Source organism: Carassius auratus, unplaced genomic scaffold, assembly GCF_003368295.1.
Source record: "Carassius auratus strain Wakin unplaced genomic scaffold, ASM336829v1 scaf_tig00214826, whole genome shotgun sequence".
NCBI classification, from domain to species: Eukaryota; Metazoa; Chordata; class Actinopteri; order Cypriniformes; family Cyprinidae; genus Carassius; species Carassius auratus.
Window position 1 is genome coordinate 133,160 of NW_020527818.1, and position 14,835 is coordinate 147,994.

Consider the following 14,835-nt stretch of genomic DNA (forward strand, 5'->3'; position numbering starts at 1 on the left):
GGAGTATATGCATCAAAGAGAGTGTGTGTGTGTGTGTTTCAGATGTTTCATTTTGGCCAATGATACAGTTAAATGTGACGTTGGTCTGTACAAATCCCTGCAAGCATGGAAGGACCACAAGCTCCACATCGACCACGAAGTATGACACACGCTCACATGCATTTTGTTCCAGATCTGTAAGACTTTCTTCGTTCCATGGAACATAAAAGGGGAAGTTTAGCTGAATTTTATGAACAAAAAGTGAACAATGACACGCTCCAAGCTAAAAAAAAGACAAAAAAAGCATCAGTAAAAGTTTATACAGTTTCACACAACTCATGCATCATATTCCTTTAAGTTTCATTTATATTGCATATGTTATGTCATTATGTAGCCAACATTTTCATCTCTTTTCCCAGATTGAAACGCTCCAGACAAAGATTAATAACCTTCGTGAGGTCAGAGGTCATCTGAAAAATGCAAGACCTGAAGAGTGTGACTGCAACAAATACTAGTGAGAGTCACATCTGTCTGTTGTTATCTCTTTACTGATGTTCTGAGTTTGTCCAGTGTATGCAGATTCATTCATATTTTGTACAATTATTAATCACAGTTAAATAATTGCATACAAATCCTATTAGTATTTAATTCTTATTATATGTTTTACATTTAAATTAATGTATTTAAAGTAATGTATACCTTTATTGTATATTCCGAAAATACATTTAGTATATAATCAAATAAATTAATCAAATAAAATATATTTAATAATAATAATAATTAAAAAATACATTTTATCATTAAAATTAATTGCATATTTTATTTAAAAATAAAATACAAATTCTAATATATCAGATACTGATTCTATTTTGTCATGACTTGATGACTGTGATGACTTTTTCCTCTCTTTTAGTTACCAATCCAAGTACAAGAGTAAGCTGAGGAAATACAAAGCAGGAGGTGTCCATCCCTTCAGGTGGGTTTCTGTGTCTCTATGTGTGTGTGCGTATAGATGCATGATCACCGTTTTGATGATTCTCTCGGTCTCTGTAGGAAAGGACAGGGGAAGGATAAGAAGGCCTGGTTGTTGCTGGAACAAAAGCGCAGGAAGAAGCTGAGGAAGTTACTGAAGCGCCTGCGTAACAATGACACCTGCAGCATGCCTGGCCTCACCTGCTTCACACACGACAACCAGCACTGGCAGACCGCCCCCTTCTGGACACGTGAGACACACACACACACACACACACACACACACACACTGGCCGCTAGTCTGGACAGGATCATGTAGCATGATTTTTCAGCATCCAGGTTACTCTGTTACTTTCACTGAGAAACCTTTTGTGTCAATGCACAGACAGGAAGAGCATGGGATATTTATTGTCTTGAAATTATATATTAGAGGACAATACTGTCATTATGATATATATAGTATGTAGTATGATTTTCAACTTAAACAGCCACAATCATTTGGAAGACTACAACACATGAAATCTGTAAAGCATTTCTACTGTTTTCTGGTCTGTCTTTGAAATAAATACTTGTGAATATGAAAAAATATGGTCATGCAGATTCAGAATGAGGCATTAATATGTGCTTTATACGCGCAAAAAAAAAATGCTAATAATATGCATGCTAGTTATAGTGAGAATAAGTCCTTAAAATAAAGGTGTTACTGTAAAAAAAAAAAAAAAAAAAAAAAAAAGATATATATATATTGCTTTTACAACTGTGTCTCACACTTTTAATCTTTGTTTCCAGTGGGGCCGTTTTGTGCTTGCACCAGTGCCAATAACAACACCTACTGGTGCATGAGGACCATTAATGAGACACACAACTTCCTGTTCTGTGAATTTGCTACTGGATTCCTGGAGTACTTTGACATCAACACGGATCCATATCAGGTCAGTGCTCATATATAAAGACAACATCAAGTCACCATAGAACATCTTTGCTTTCTTAATAAATGTCTCTGGTCTTGTACAGTATTCATCAGTGCGTCACATTTGCTGTATTTGCACCATAGTGTCATTTCAACCACATCTCAGATCATCGTGATTTTTAACTCCTTTACAATGCTCCTGAGGCTATTTTCAAAGCTAATGTTTTCTAGATGAATAATGACAACATATTAATGCATGGTTTGCATAATTGTACAAAATAACAGTTGGAATGGAAATGCACAGTAAAATTATTCCGCTTACATGTGATAATTACTTGATTGTCTTATTTGACACGTTAGTAAACAAGTACACCGAGTTTTGAAAGAACTTCATTGGGAGCAAAAAATGTTACCAAAAGTGAACATGTTCTATTAATTGCTGTTTAATGGTGCATCTCTCTCTCTCTCTCTCTCTCTCTCTCTCTCTCTCTCTCTCTGTGTGTAGTTGGTGAATGCAGTGAACACACTCGACCGGTTCGTTCTCAATCAGCTGCATGTTGAGCTCATGGAGCTCAGGGGCTGTAAGGGACACAAGCAGTGTAACCCTCGCACACGCAGCCTTGACATGGGTGAGTCACTCACACACACACACAGAAGTGAAAATACACTGCACATACTGTATGCATACACACTGCTGCATCATTCTGCTAGGCATCTAGCCCAGAGGTTCAAACACACTGACTAATACATGTGCCACACACACACTTACCTCTGCAAGTACCAAGGCACAGGATAACACGGACTTTCACATCTTCATCATTATCATCCTCACCTGATCCCTGGCCCTGCCTTGCTTCCTGTCCTCCTTGTTTTAAATGCAAACAGAAACTCGTACGTCACCTGCTGAGCTGCTGTCCTGAAGGGACCGAAGCATGCTGTCTGACCATGTCACCTTGTCTTTAGTTGTATCTGACATGTACTCAGACGGATGTGACTGAACTGAGCTTTTAACAGAAGTGATCATTCCAGTGATCATTAGTCTAGCTCATATCTTACTTTACGTTAAATTGTTTCGTCACACAACCTGTCAGTGATGACATCTACATCATTTGGTAAAATGAATTTGTACAAAAATAATTCGAAAAAGATTTCTTGGGCACTTGATCTTTGAAATTAAATTTTGAATTTTTTTTTTTTTAAGCTAGCTGTGCACAATTTTATTGTTAGTTGCATTTTGTAATTTACAGTTTATTTGGCATCGATTGACTTGTTTGAGAAGCACGTTTTTATAGAACAGATTGCCATTAAAAAAAAAGTCAGTTGAGATTTTATTGTGCATGACAGCAATCTGAAAGGGATCAGAATTGCAATTCATCAGCTCAAGATGAACATTAATTCTCTGCATCTGCACACTGAGCCTGCAGATTTGTTATTTTCCAAAAGATGACTTTTATCAAGCTCATTGATTCCCGACCCTTGCCATTGTTCTTGGCACTGCCAGATTTCACATGACCCTTGGACAGAAGCCCAGAGTTGTTTTTCCAGTGATGGTATCTGAAACATTAATGGGGCTTTACATCACATTGTTCTTACACTCTCTAACCAATGATATTGTCTCTTCTTCAGGGGGTAAAGAGAGAAGCAGCTATGATGAATACAGGTATCACTGCCAAATGAATTTAACCCCGTTGTAGACTAGAAGGCTACTGTGAGAATGATGAAGATACTAATCCACTTCTGCCGTTCTGTTGTAGACAGCTTGGAGCTTAAACGTGAATGTTGAATAGTCTGATGCACATCACACACACCTAAAGGCCTCGCAGGAATACACTCCTCACTGTCAAATCAAGGAGAAGACCTCTCTGTCAAAGAGGATGACATAGAAACTAGAACTGATTTGATATCGCTTGTTTTTAAAGGAATGTTTGGCTCTACTCTAGAATAAGTCAGAATGCATAATAATAACTTATTCTTCAGTTTGTAAAAATAAAAACAAGGTATTGTAATGCACGTACAATGGAAGTCTGTGGAGCAAAATATTCGGGTATATTTAAAAGCACATGAATTCTTCTGTACAACAACAAAAAAAATGCATTATTTGTGTTGCACAGCTGTCTAAAACACCCTTTAATGCAAAATCTAGGTGGATGAACTTCCAGTGAGTAACCTGCAGGTGGCGTTTTTCACGTAAAGATTCTTTCTGGTGTCCATCAATTAAGTAAAACGTCACGAAGTATCCTGTCTTTGCTCCACAGACTTAATTGTAACTGTAAACCATTTTTCCTTGGTTTTAGAGGATGACCTATGAATTTTGTTGATAATTAGGATGGGAAAACTATTTTTTAAAATGTGAATGAAATATAGTGCTAATAACTGGTACAAAATTAACAATAAATACTTAAGATGATTATTGAATAAAACTAAACGAATCAGTTTAGAGTATTGTCATATGAAATATATGTATAATGGCACAAAAAAGGGCTGAAGAATAAAATCTATAAAATTGGTAACTGGTGGCACCAATTAATCAGTCAAATCAGTAACAGCAAACCTCAAACAATCTGATATTATTTTCTGTGGTGACTCGCAAGGACACAGATTAACTAATGAACCCAGAACATTTACAAAATGGCAAAAAATTTACATTAGATGAACACTGTCAGACTCCAGGGGGCAAAATGTTCATCCAAAATATGGGAAACGTTGTTTGAAACAAGTTTAAACAGAATAACAACTAAATAATATAAAATAAAGAATAAAATTAATAAAACAATTGCATGCAGAATGGATTTCAAGAAATTGGAAGATCATACATGATTAACAAATCCCCAGGCCAGGGATACATGTAATATCATAGAGGTTTATTTATATCACACTGCCATTCAAAAGTTTGGGGTCAGTACATTTGTCATTACATTACCTTTTTCTTTGCTAATATTTAGTTCTTATGACCAACCAAACCCACCCACTCAGTATGTGGGTCCAATTACAACCACTTCAACCACGCAGTTACTTCCTTGACAGATCAGATGTCTTCTCTTTCAGATTCTGTTCTCTCTCTCTTTCTTCGCCTTTCTTGTTGTGTCTCCCTCTCTCTAGCCCTGTTCTGTGCCTTGCATGTATTCAGCCTTGGGTGTTGTTGTGTGAATGTAAAAGTCTTTGAGTTCTCTGATTGGCTGTGTCTCTATCATATGCTTGAGTTTGGGGGCGGGGTAACAGTTTGTCTTATCGTTGCTTGTCGCATTAGGCAGTTTCACCGCCGGAAATGGCCTAAAGTGAGGAAGCCTGTCTCCAAATCGCTGTGAGTTTGGATAATAATTCTGCTTCTCGTCCATAGGATATAATGTCACCAAGCCACTAGCTTGTCTAAATCACCTCTCTCTTTAATTTCCTTTCTCCTGAATGCATTAGTTTATCTGCATGGGAACTGTTTGAACTGTTTGTTTCTGAGCACGAGGGAAGATTCCCGTCACTTGCCCCTCATCATCTTCACTTCATCTCACTTCAAGCCTGAAACATTTACGTTCTTCCTTCCTTCACCATCACAAGCCTTTACAGGGTTTTTGATTGTTGTTTATTTTCTGTTTTTACAATCACAAGCATCCATCTCCATTTCGATGCGTCCACTTTTAATCATTGCCTTTAAATGTTTTGTCACTGGATGAAAATGTTTAACATTTGTGGCTGTGTTCCCCCACAGGGGACAGATATGGGAAGGATGGGAAGGATAACTCATGGAACGAGGACGTCCAGGAAGACACAAACATGTTTCCTGGTGAGCCGAACCGGTCCGAACTTGAACCTTTGTACAGACTTGACGAGCACGCCTACGATCTCAAACTCAACTTCACCCTCAGCCTTGAGGACTGGGCTCATTTCAGCCGCTCCGTCGACCACATGTTCACGCTCCTCAGCAACGACAACCAGCCGTATTCTCCACCCCGCCATGACAACAGACAAACAGGAAGAGGCCACGCCCTGGTGTCCTCCAGCCAATCAGCTTCAGCCATCTACCTGACCACTCTGGCCACGCCCGCTCTTTTATTGAAGGAAGCTGGCGCTGAGATCTTGAGAGACGCTTTGGGGCTAAACCAAGTGGACTGTCCCTCTTCTTCTTCTCCTCCTTCTCCTTCATCACATCCCATACGTCCTGCAGGGTCGCAGGTGGACAATGCGGGCTGGGACGCTCCCCTTGGAGACCTGACAAGGGCCATACAGAGAGAAGGCAGGGACGGTGATGAGGAGGAAGAGGAGGAGTTTGTTCAGAGACGGACAGAAAGGTTAAGCTCCACCCACTGTGACTGCAATGACAGTTTGCAGGAAACAGTTTGACTCTCATGTAATATTCCTCTCTCTCATACCGTCCCTCCTCAGACAGACATCGCAAAAGACTTTTAAATTTGATGGAAGTGAAGGAAGAGGATTTTTAATGCCAGCGTACAGTCTTTCTGTTTGTTTTTCTTCTCCCGTAAGTTCCCTCGCTCCATTATCGACTGGTCTCAGAAGCGCGATGACACCCTGCAACATTTCCATCTACAGTCGGACTGTTTTCCCATCTTGTCCATGAGATCGGCTAGGCTTTGAACAGAGCACATTTTTATCTTTTAACTTCGATTCTTTACACTGTTTTTTATTCTTTCATCTGGGATTTGGGAAGGTTGGGGGTTAATAGCAGTAAACCTTTACAATGTTTAGTTGTTGTGATCGTTCATACTTGATTCAGTTTGAAACCGGTTTTGCAACAAAATTCTTGATAACTCTCTTTTTTAGTGTCTCCAGAGGATGTCTCGATGTCTTTTCCAGCCTTTTAACTTCACTGAACAACACCTCAGACAGGTCAATGACGAATGTGTGTGTTTGTGTGTCGTGTGAGTGTGAATACGTTGTATCTGAAGTCAAAAGTGAATTTAAGTGTGATAAAATGGAGCTTTCTGATTTCATTTGTTGCTCCCAGTGTATTTTATAGCATTATTTAGGTTACGCTTAAATATTGGCGAGGTTTTCTCTCTCTCTCTCTCTCTCTCTCTCTCTCTCTCTCTCTATATATATATATATATATATATATACATATATATCGAAAAAAAAAATCTAAATCTAAATTTCTTATAGGTTCCTGGATGCTTATTGCATCATAATAAGTATAAATAACAACCACCAAAAAAAAAAAAAAAAACATAGAAAAATGGTTCATTTGATGTATTTGTCATTATGTGTATTTGACAGAAAATAATGTTTTCCCCAAACACATCGAGAAATAAATTTTAATGTACCGAACATGCCACCTCATATTTCTAACCTTAGCTTGTTCTTAAAACTTTTGCTATACACAGTGCTACAAATATCAGAGCAAAATTTATGAATGGATGTATGTATTTTAATGTCCGTTTGCAATGTAAATGTAAACAGACCACCAGACATAAAGATGTCACTCCATCTTGAGGTTTATTTATGCAGCACATTTTTAACAGTTATTTAATACACATATTCAGTTTTTTAAGGTGAAGTATCTAATATTGTTTAAATTATTACCTTCCTGATGTATTTCGTCCATCCCTGTCTTGAGATCAGTTTGATGATTGTGATTGAGATTATAATGTTCAAGAGGGTAATAATCTGATCCCTGATCAGTCCAGTACAGTTCATTGTGTTCACATATTTCATATCAGTGTATATCATCCAGCCTCATCTCCAGTGGCTGTACTAAAAGTAGTTTTGTCTGAGATTGTGTATGGTTGTTTTGAAAAAACGTCATAATTGTTATAAAGATGCACTGTGCATAAACTGAAGGATAGGAGACGATGCGGAGAGAAGGAGACATTTTCCTTTGGCACTTTCAAAAGGAAAGCCTGTTTTTGAAAATGAAAAGAGATCAGATGGGTTTAACAAAGTCTTGTACAGTTCTATAGATTTATCATACCTATATTTTGGTTTTGGTTTACCACTGAACATTTGATAGTGCTCATTACTTTGTGAATAAAGTGTTGAATGCTAAAATTGCTTTGTATTGGCCTTTTTTTTTTTTTTTTGCTATGGTTTGTGCCATGTGTTACCTTGTGACATGTTTAAATAATTTAAATATATTTTTTACATTATTAAAGTTAATCAGAATAGGCCTACATAAGTCTCAAATGTTATAAAAAGAGTTTTATACTTTGGATTCTTGTAGGTTATGCCAGTAGATGCCAACATTTTGTGAATTGGGGGTTAATTAATCATTCAATTAACCGATTAGTTCAGAAGCACTGACTGATTCACTGACGGTGTTTTCACAATTGTAATTCGGTTCTCTTGGTTTGTTTGAAAACGATATACATTTGGTCCTGGTCCGCTTGGCGTTCAAATTGGCTTTTTTGACAGTGACCCTAAAGATACCGAACATGAAGTCATAGTTATACGTTCACACCCTGATTGGAACTCAACAGGACACCCCAAACAAAAGTCAAATTAAAGAGCCACACAGATGGGAAATCAAAAATTACCTGTATTACAGTGTATGATGTAGCTGTCCATCAGTGTAAACAGTGTGCAAAGTAATTAAACCAAAAAGTACATGATTTATAAAGTTATTGCTTAAGTAAGGAGTCGACTCTGAATCGCTGAAACGAGTCGCTATAGATTTCAAATCTTTTGCCCATCTCTATGTACGTCACTAGGAGCACTTTGCATAATAATCTCCGCCTACCGTCTTGGGAGAAACGAACCTACTCTGACCTGCCCCACCCACCCCCCACACAGACGCTCTGGTTGGTGTGAGAGCATCATGACGAGGAGACCGTTTGTTTTATTTTCACTGCCAAAGAATGAAGATCAGAAGAACCAATGGCTAAAATTAATTTTTACTACAATACCAGAGCAGTACAACAAATCCCTTTTGTCTGTGTGCTGCCTGCAGCCTTTGTCTGAGCTGATCTTCATTTACAAACACGTCATTAAAATGAAGAGTAACTCCGTGAATACTCAACGAAGAGACATACTTTAAAACTAAACAAGTGCTGGCGAAAATATTCTGTGTTAAAGTAATCCATATGAAAACAACGCAATGTCAGTTTTTCACTTATATCTAATGTGACCACGTCCCCGCGCTGAAGGTGCTATTCAGATTTAAACTGAAGCGCGCAGCTTGAATACACCCACACAGAAGAAAAAGCAGCAAGACTGTTCAAGTTTTTTTTATTTTACTGTTTGCTTCGCGATGAGAGGAATAAGACATAGGCTAATTCACCCCAAAAAGATGCTAAGGCATTGTTTACCGTGAGGTTGTGTGCGGAACAACCAATCAAACCTGACTATGTCAGTTGACCAATCAGAACACAGTATGCAACCGAAAGGAGGGGTTTAAGGAAACTGAATCTTTTGAACAGCTTCGTCGAAACCATTTGGGGATCTCTGAGAATTGAGGTAATTTAAAAATTTTATTTTGACAAAATGACAATGTTTTTTAACCTTGGATGGATTTAAACCTGTTGTACAGGATTTATAAACAGTGATAGGAAGCTTAGAATGTTCATCTTACTGGCTCTTTAAAAAGTAATGCATTTTTTTACTAGGTACTTGGAGGAAGTAATCTGATTACGTAACTCGCGTACCTGTAATGCGTTAGTCCAGCGCTACAGCACCACTGTATAGTGCCCAGACTCGCCAGCAGACAGCGCCACTCGCCAAACTGAGCGCTGACTGACTGACTGCAGCTTCAGTTACTACAGCCAAGGGGCAAGGAACTCGACCGGAAGTTGAAGTCGGGAGGGGGCTGCCATCTTTTAGCAGAACTTCACTTGCGTTAGCATTCCCATTGACTCCCATTCATTTTGGCGTCACTTTGACAGCGAATAACTTTACATCTGAGGCGTTTAAAGACTCTGTTTGTCCATTATTTATTTCTAAAGATACACGACAATGTATAAAGGGCTCCATTACCTTCTATGTTACATTATGGCCCCGTATAAACAGTTTTTGTAAAAAATAGGCTAACGATTGCGTCATAACCACTCGGCTCTCTGTCGCATTACCGTACAGACAGGAGGAGAAGCTCGCAGGCAATTAACTTAATATGGCGTACTGGCGTTACATTTTAAAATACTATACAAAACAATTAATCAGAATACTTACTCCTGCTCACTCACGCCAAAGAACTCCCCGCTCAAGCTCGCCGTCTCTGCAAGATTAACGATGGCAGTTTTCACGCACAGCTACTAGAAGATTTACATCTGTCAGACAGGTTGCTGACGTCATCAAGCTTCGTTTGAGTCTGCGCGTCAGAAACGGAAGTGCCAAAAAACGCTAAAACTGGGCTTCATTTGTCTCAATTGAGTTCCAATGGGGTCGCTGTGTCCATTTCTTTTACTGTCTATGACTACAGCAGACTACAGCAGAGATCAGATTACTCGAGCATGGCCCGTGCTGCAGAGGGCGGGGGAGGAACCCTCTCCACTGTCTGCCTCAGACTCCAGCGGGACGCTCACAGACTCGGTGCAGTCTGCGCAGTTTGTGCCAGAGCACACATCTCACTGCTTTCACTTCCATTAGTCCAAACAATGTGAGGAACATGGCTGACAGAAGGTAAGATGGATCATTATGTTGAGTTGTGGAGATGCTGCAGTCGCACAAGCGCAGTTCAGCTCAGTTTGCTGATCGATTGTGAATCGCGTGGGTAACTTTGAAATATAAACTCTGTTTGTTCATTGTAACAGGGGTCTGGTTGTCAGATTATTGGGATGTTTTGATTAAATGAAATACAGGCTACATCAGATGACGCTGTTGCTGTGTTTATAAAGTCTTATGCACGGACTGTGATGTTCAAATACTGCCAAAGTTCACTGAGAACTGGTTTGAAACCGATTATGATGTCGCTATCCAATTTTAAAGTGATTTAATTAGTATATAACTTAACTTAAGAACTGTCAGGGTAATTACATGAATGAGTCTTTTGTATCACTCGTGAACATGTAAACAATGACTTTACAAATGCGAAACCTGCAACAACTTTGGCTATGTTCTGTTGTAGGCATTTTATTAACAATGTTTAAAAAAATCATAATTTTTCTCCATAGTGCCTTTTTGTCCGGTTTCTTTCTTTGCTTTTTTTTTTTTTTAAGCAGATTTTTTTTTTTTTTTTTTTTTTTATCAAATACGTGTTAGGCTATATATATATATATAAACGTGTCACAGTATAGTGGGCATAATATCTTATTAAAAAGACTCAAGTCTGTGATCCCATGTTTAGTGTCAACCTTGTTACCATCGTAATCTTCCCCTACTTAAATTATTTACATATCCATAGATTACAAATATAATAATAATGACATCATCATGTAAACTCTGCAATCACATGTTGTCTTTTGTAATTTCATCTTAATAGTGGATGATTTTAAATCATTTTAAATTACCATGATGAGAAGTAATTATTGTAAACCGGATATGTGGTGAAATATCAGCATAAAACACACTTTGTACCCTTGACATTGAGCAAGATGCTAAGAATGATAAATTAACTATAAAACTGTCAACCCTGATACATTTCACCTTGTTATGATTTTTTTTTTTTTAAAGTATTACTTTCTCAACATTTTTTTTTTTTGTTAGAATTTTGCTTTGGATGGCACAATGCAATTTCTAAACACTTGAAGTCATTGATTGTCGGACAAAATGTTCAAAATCGAATGAAAGAAAATAGAAAAAAATGGACGACTGAAATGGATTTGATTGAATTAAATGTAATGGAGCTGCATTAGAATTGCATTGGGTGCCCGTCGAAAAACACTGTAAGAGAGTGATGCTAAGTTATGAGTAAAATAATATAGACACCTGAGCTATATTGGATGTCAGAAAGTCTCTGCGATCCATATTAGATGTGCAGACCAGAGATGGATTGATCCTCGGGACAGATTGATGAGCAGATGCCATGCGGCTGTTGCAGGCTTGCCCAGTGTCCTCTTCCAGGTGTCAGCCTTAATGGAGTTAATAGAGTGGATTCTGACATGTTTTATTAATCATGTTGCAATGCCATATCCCTTTGCATTCTCAGAAGACCTCCTCTGAAGCCAGGACAAACTCTGACAGCTTTTCTCAACTATTCAAATATTCACAATGCCATATAGATGGAGTTACTATTAGACTGGAGACTGGAAGTTTGATAATGTGCCCCAATCGCTCACACACTTAATTGTCAATGCATTAATTTTTTATGAATTAGTTAACCAAAGGAATAGTTAATCCCAAATGTATTGGCTTTCAATTGACACAAATATCTAATGATTTTAGATTAGATTTTAGACAGTTTAAAATAGTTAAAAATGTATGTTGTGTTGTCACATATCATACAAAAGATGCATTTTTTTTTTTTACATAATTCTTTAAAGTGGCCTTTGAATTCCACATCTTTTGAAGGATTTAGCCTCTGAATTGGGAAACAGCTAAAGCTTGCAAGTTGTTATTTGCTCACAATCTTCACTTCTGCTTTCAAATCGAATCAGTGTTTGATGTTAAATGTCTGAAAACGATGTTTGAATTTCTGAGTTAATAATTACTTTAAACTTGAACTTGGAACAATTGAAATGATGTGACGTTTTCCATATGTTCATTCAAGATGTGTTTGGGGTTGCCATGTACATTTGCGTAGTATCACGCGATATGGCCAAAGAAAGGTTTTCTCACATTAACCATTTGTGTTCCAGAGTAGGCGCTGTTTAGTGTCGCGAGTAAACCCATCCGCTCCAGTAAGCGCACACTGCACTATCGAACTCTTGTTATCGTGTTAACGCCCAGCTCTAATCACATAAAGAATTGTATTTAATTGCATTATGTGGTTATGTGACACATCTCTTGCTTTGTGCTGTTTACTCTGCCAGCAGATGGATGTTTCCCACCGCCAGGAAACACATGTTGGGCAACAGACGAAAGTCCTACTCTGTTGGCTCTGTGTTTCTATAATAGCGTTTAACTAACTTTGTAATTGCTTGAAAGAAATGGTGGAGCTCTTATTGGTTTGCGGTAAAGCCTTAATTACTATTTGCTTTTTGGATCTTCTCGGGTGAAATTACAAATTGGCTTGGCACTGCTGGAAAAAATCTGAGGAACACAAAACAAATGCCTCATCCCTGATGGAAACATCGAGATGTTCCTCTAATTCGGACCTCTTTTAAGAGGTTTTGGCTTTTTTTATTCTCCAGTCTAAATGTATTAATAAACACATTTTGTATGAAGTTGGAGTTTAGGAGTAAATCTTTCGGGCAGATGTTGGTTGTGTTTGCCGCTCTGTGCTTTAGGACTTAATATGAAATGGCAGAGAGATTTTTGAAATTAAATGGCCATTTGTGATAGATGTGGGCCGGATCAGATGGAAAAAGAGTTTGTGGGTGTGTGTTCAGTCCAAAGTTGGCTCAGCTGTAACTGTAGGGTTTCTGTGTTAGATCATATATCTTGGCCTTCTCCGTTCACTTGTTTTATTTCTGGAGAGAGGCTCAAATACGACACAAAGCTGCCTGTCCCAATGCTGTCTTCCTAGAGCTGAATGATTGTGGCCAAAATCATAATTATTTCCTTGAAATTGTATTTGGTAATTACGATTATCGCTATTTCTATTGAAAAGTGTTTGAAGCAACTGCATGTCATATTTTATATGAAATACACAAGCTGAAAACACCAATTTAAAAACTTTTATTGCTTTTCCAGATTAAGTCTCAAATATTGACTATACATTGGATTGGTTTCTTCTTTAAATTAAAAAAAGTTGAAGAATATGAATGGTATTATAATGTTATATTAAAACAATGGAAAAACCCTTTAATTAGAAATTAACCAATCTTAAGCATGCAGAATAACATAAGAGGACTTTGAACGATTAATTGGTGCTTTGAATGCGATTAGGAAATCGATTAATTGTGCAGCCTTAAATCTTCCTGTTGGCCAGTTTAGATAACTCTAAACTCTTCCCAGAGGACATTTAGAAGACTTTCAACTGTTCATGGAACCTTCAATATTTCCAGAGAACTGGCAAGGTGTGTTTCTCAGTGTCACATGACCATATAAGGCAAATACTATTGTGTAATGATGATGATGATGATGATGATGATTGATTTCATTTTCTTTTGTTTGTTTTGTTGGCTCATTGCTTTAATGAGAAACATGCTCCTTCTCTTTCTGCTAACAATTCGTCTCGTATGAGTCAGTGCAAAAATATATTATATTATACTGTATTATATTTGTAGTATTGTGTTTTATTAGTATTAGAAAGCCCTTTAGTTAGGCTGGTTTTGGGTTCATATGACTTCTGTCAGACGTGTTTCTTAGCAATCGTTTACAAAAGACATGCTTTTGTGATGAAATGATGAAAAATATATGTTAGAAATAATATGCCACTTGATTGGTCAGTTGACTAGTTGGTTGATTCGTCATCCAACAGGACCCATCCCTAATAATTAAACAAAAGTTAAATGTAATGAAAAAGGCAAATGATAACATACAAACTATAAGCAGCCGCTTTAGTCATAAAAGACTCTTTGTCAATCTTTTTAATAGCCATTGTAAATGAATGAAGAGCTCTGTTGAGTATCCCTTCACAAACAACATTAACACGCATGACCCTTACAGTCTGTGTGTGTGTGTGTGTGTAGATGTCTTCATTGTCACACTAAACGTGCACAATCTCTCTGAGTCATGTTTTAAAGCCGCATTCGGTGGGTATCTGCTGAACATTAACCCAGTAGCGCTGGAGTAAAAGCGTTTAGCCTGAAGTGGCTGTCATTAAGTGCACAGTAGGGCATGTCTGCGGCTGTCTGAAAATAACTCCCAACCCCACTGAGATGATAGGAAACTGAGCCAGACGCTCCAGATCTAACCCCAGCTCCCTCTGTAGCAAGGTGGGGTTTTCTGTACAGATAGTGACTGCTGAAACTCTCTGAGAGGTTAAAAACGGACACGCGTCCGCCCATTGTAGAGAGAAAACTGAACTATTTTACAAATTGGTGATATCAAATTAA

The 14,835-nt window shown here is 37.9% G+C and overlaps 2 protein-coding genes across 6 annotated transcripts in view; both read left to right on the forward strand.

Annotated features, from left to right (window-relative positions):
- LOC113093007 (extracellular sulfatase Sulf-2-like) overlaps positions 1-7,850 on the forward strand; it is a 134,051-nt gene extending 126,201 nt beyond the window's left edge. For 3 of the 5 annotated variants that reach the window (XM_026258834.1, XM_026258835.1, XM_026258836.1), the window contains 7 exons: positions 43-139; positions 399-493; positions 893-955; positions 1,033-1,202; positions 1,741-1,883; positions 2,367-2,490; positions 5,562-7,850. In XM_026258834.1, the coding sequence (XP_026114619.1) occupies positions 43-139; positions 399-493; positions 893-955; positions 1,033-1,202; positions 1,741-1,883; positions 2,367-2,490; positions 5,562-6,193 (1,324 nt within the window). In that variant the 3' untranslated portion in view covers positions 6,194-7,850. Of the gene's footprint in view, positions 1-42; positions 140-398; positions 494-892; positions 956-1,032; positions 1,203-1,740; positions 1,884-2,366; positions 2,491-3,487; positions 3,522-5,108; positions 5,163-5,561 lie in introns of all 5 variants that reach the window. The other 2 variants (XM_026258837.1, XM_026258838.1) reach the window with 2 other exon arrangements.
- A 2,415-nt stretch (positions 7,851-10,265) lies between these two features.
- Positions 10,266-14,835, forward strand: part of LOC113093006 (rho GTPase-activating protein 39-like) — a 53,181-nt gene continuing 48,611 nt past the window's right edge. Inside the window, exon 1 of the mRNA XM_026258830.1 lies at positions 10,266-10,417. Within this exon, the coding sequence (XP_026114615.1) occupies positions 10,404-10,417 (14 nt within the window). The 5' untranslated portion in view covers positions 10,266-10,403. The remainder of the gene's footprint in view (positions 10,418-14,835) is intronic.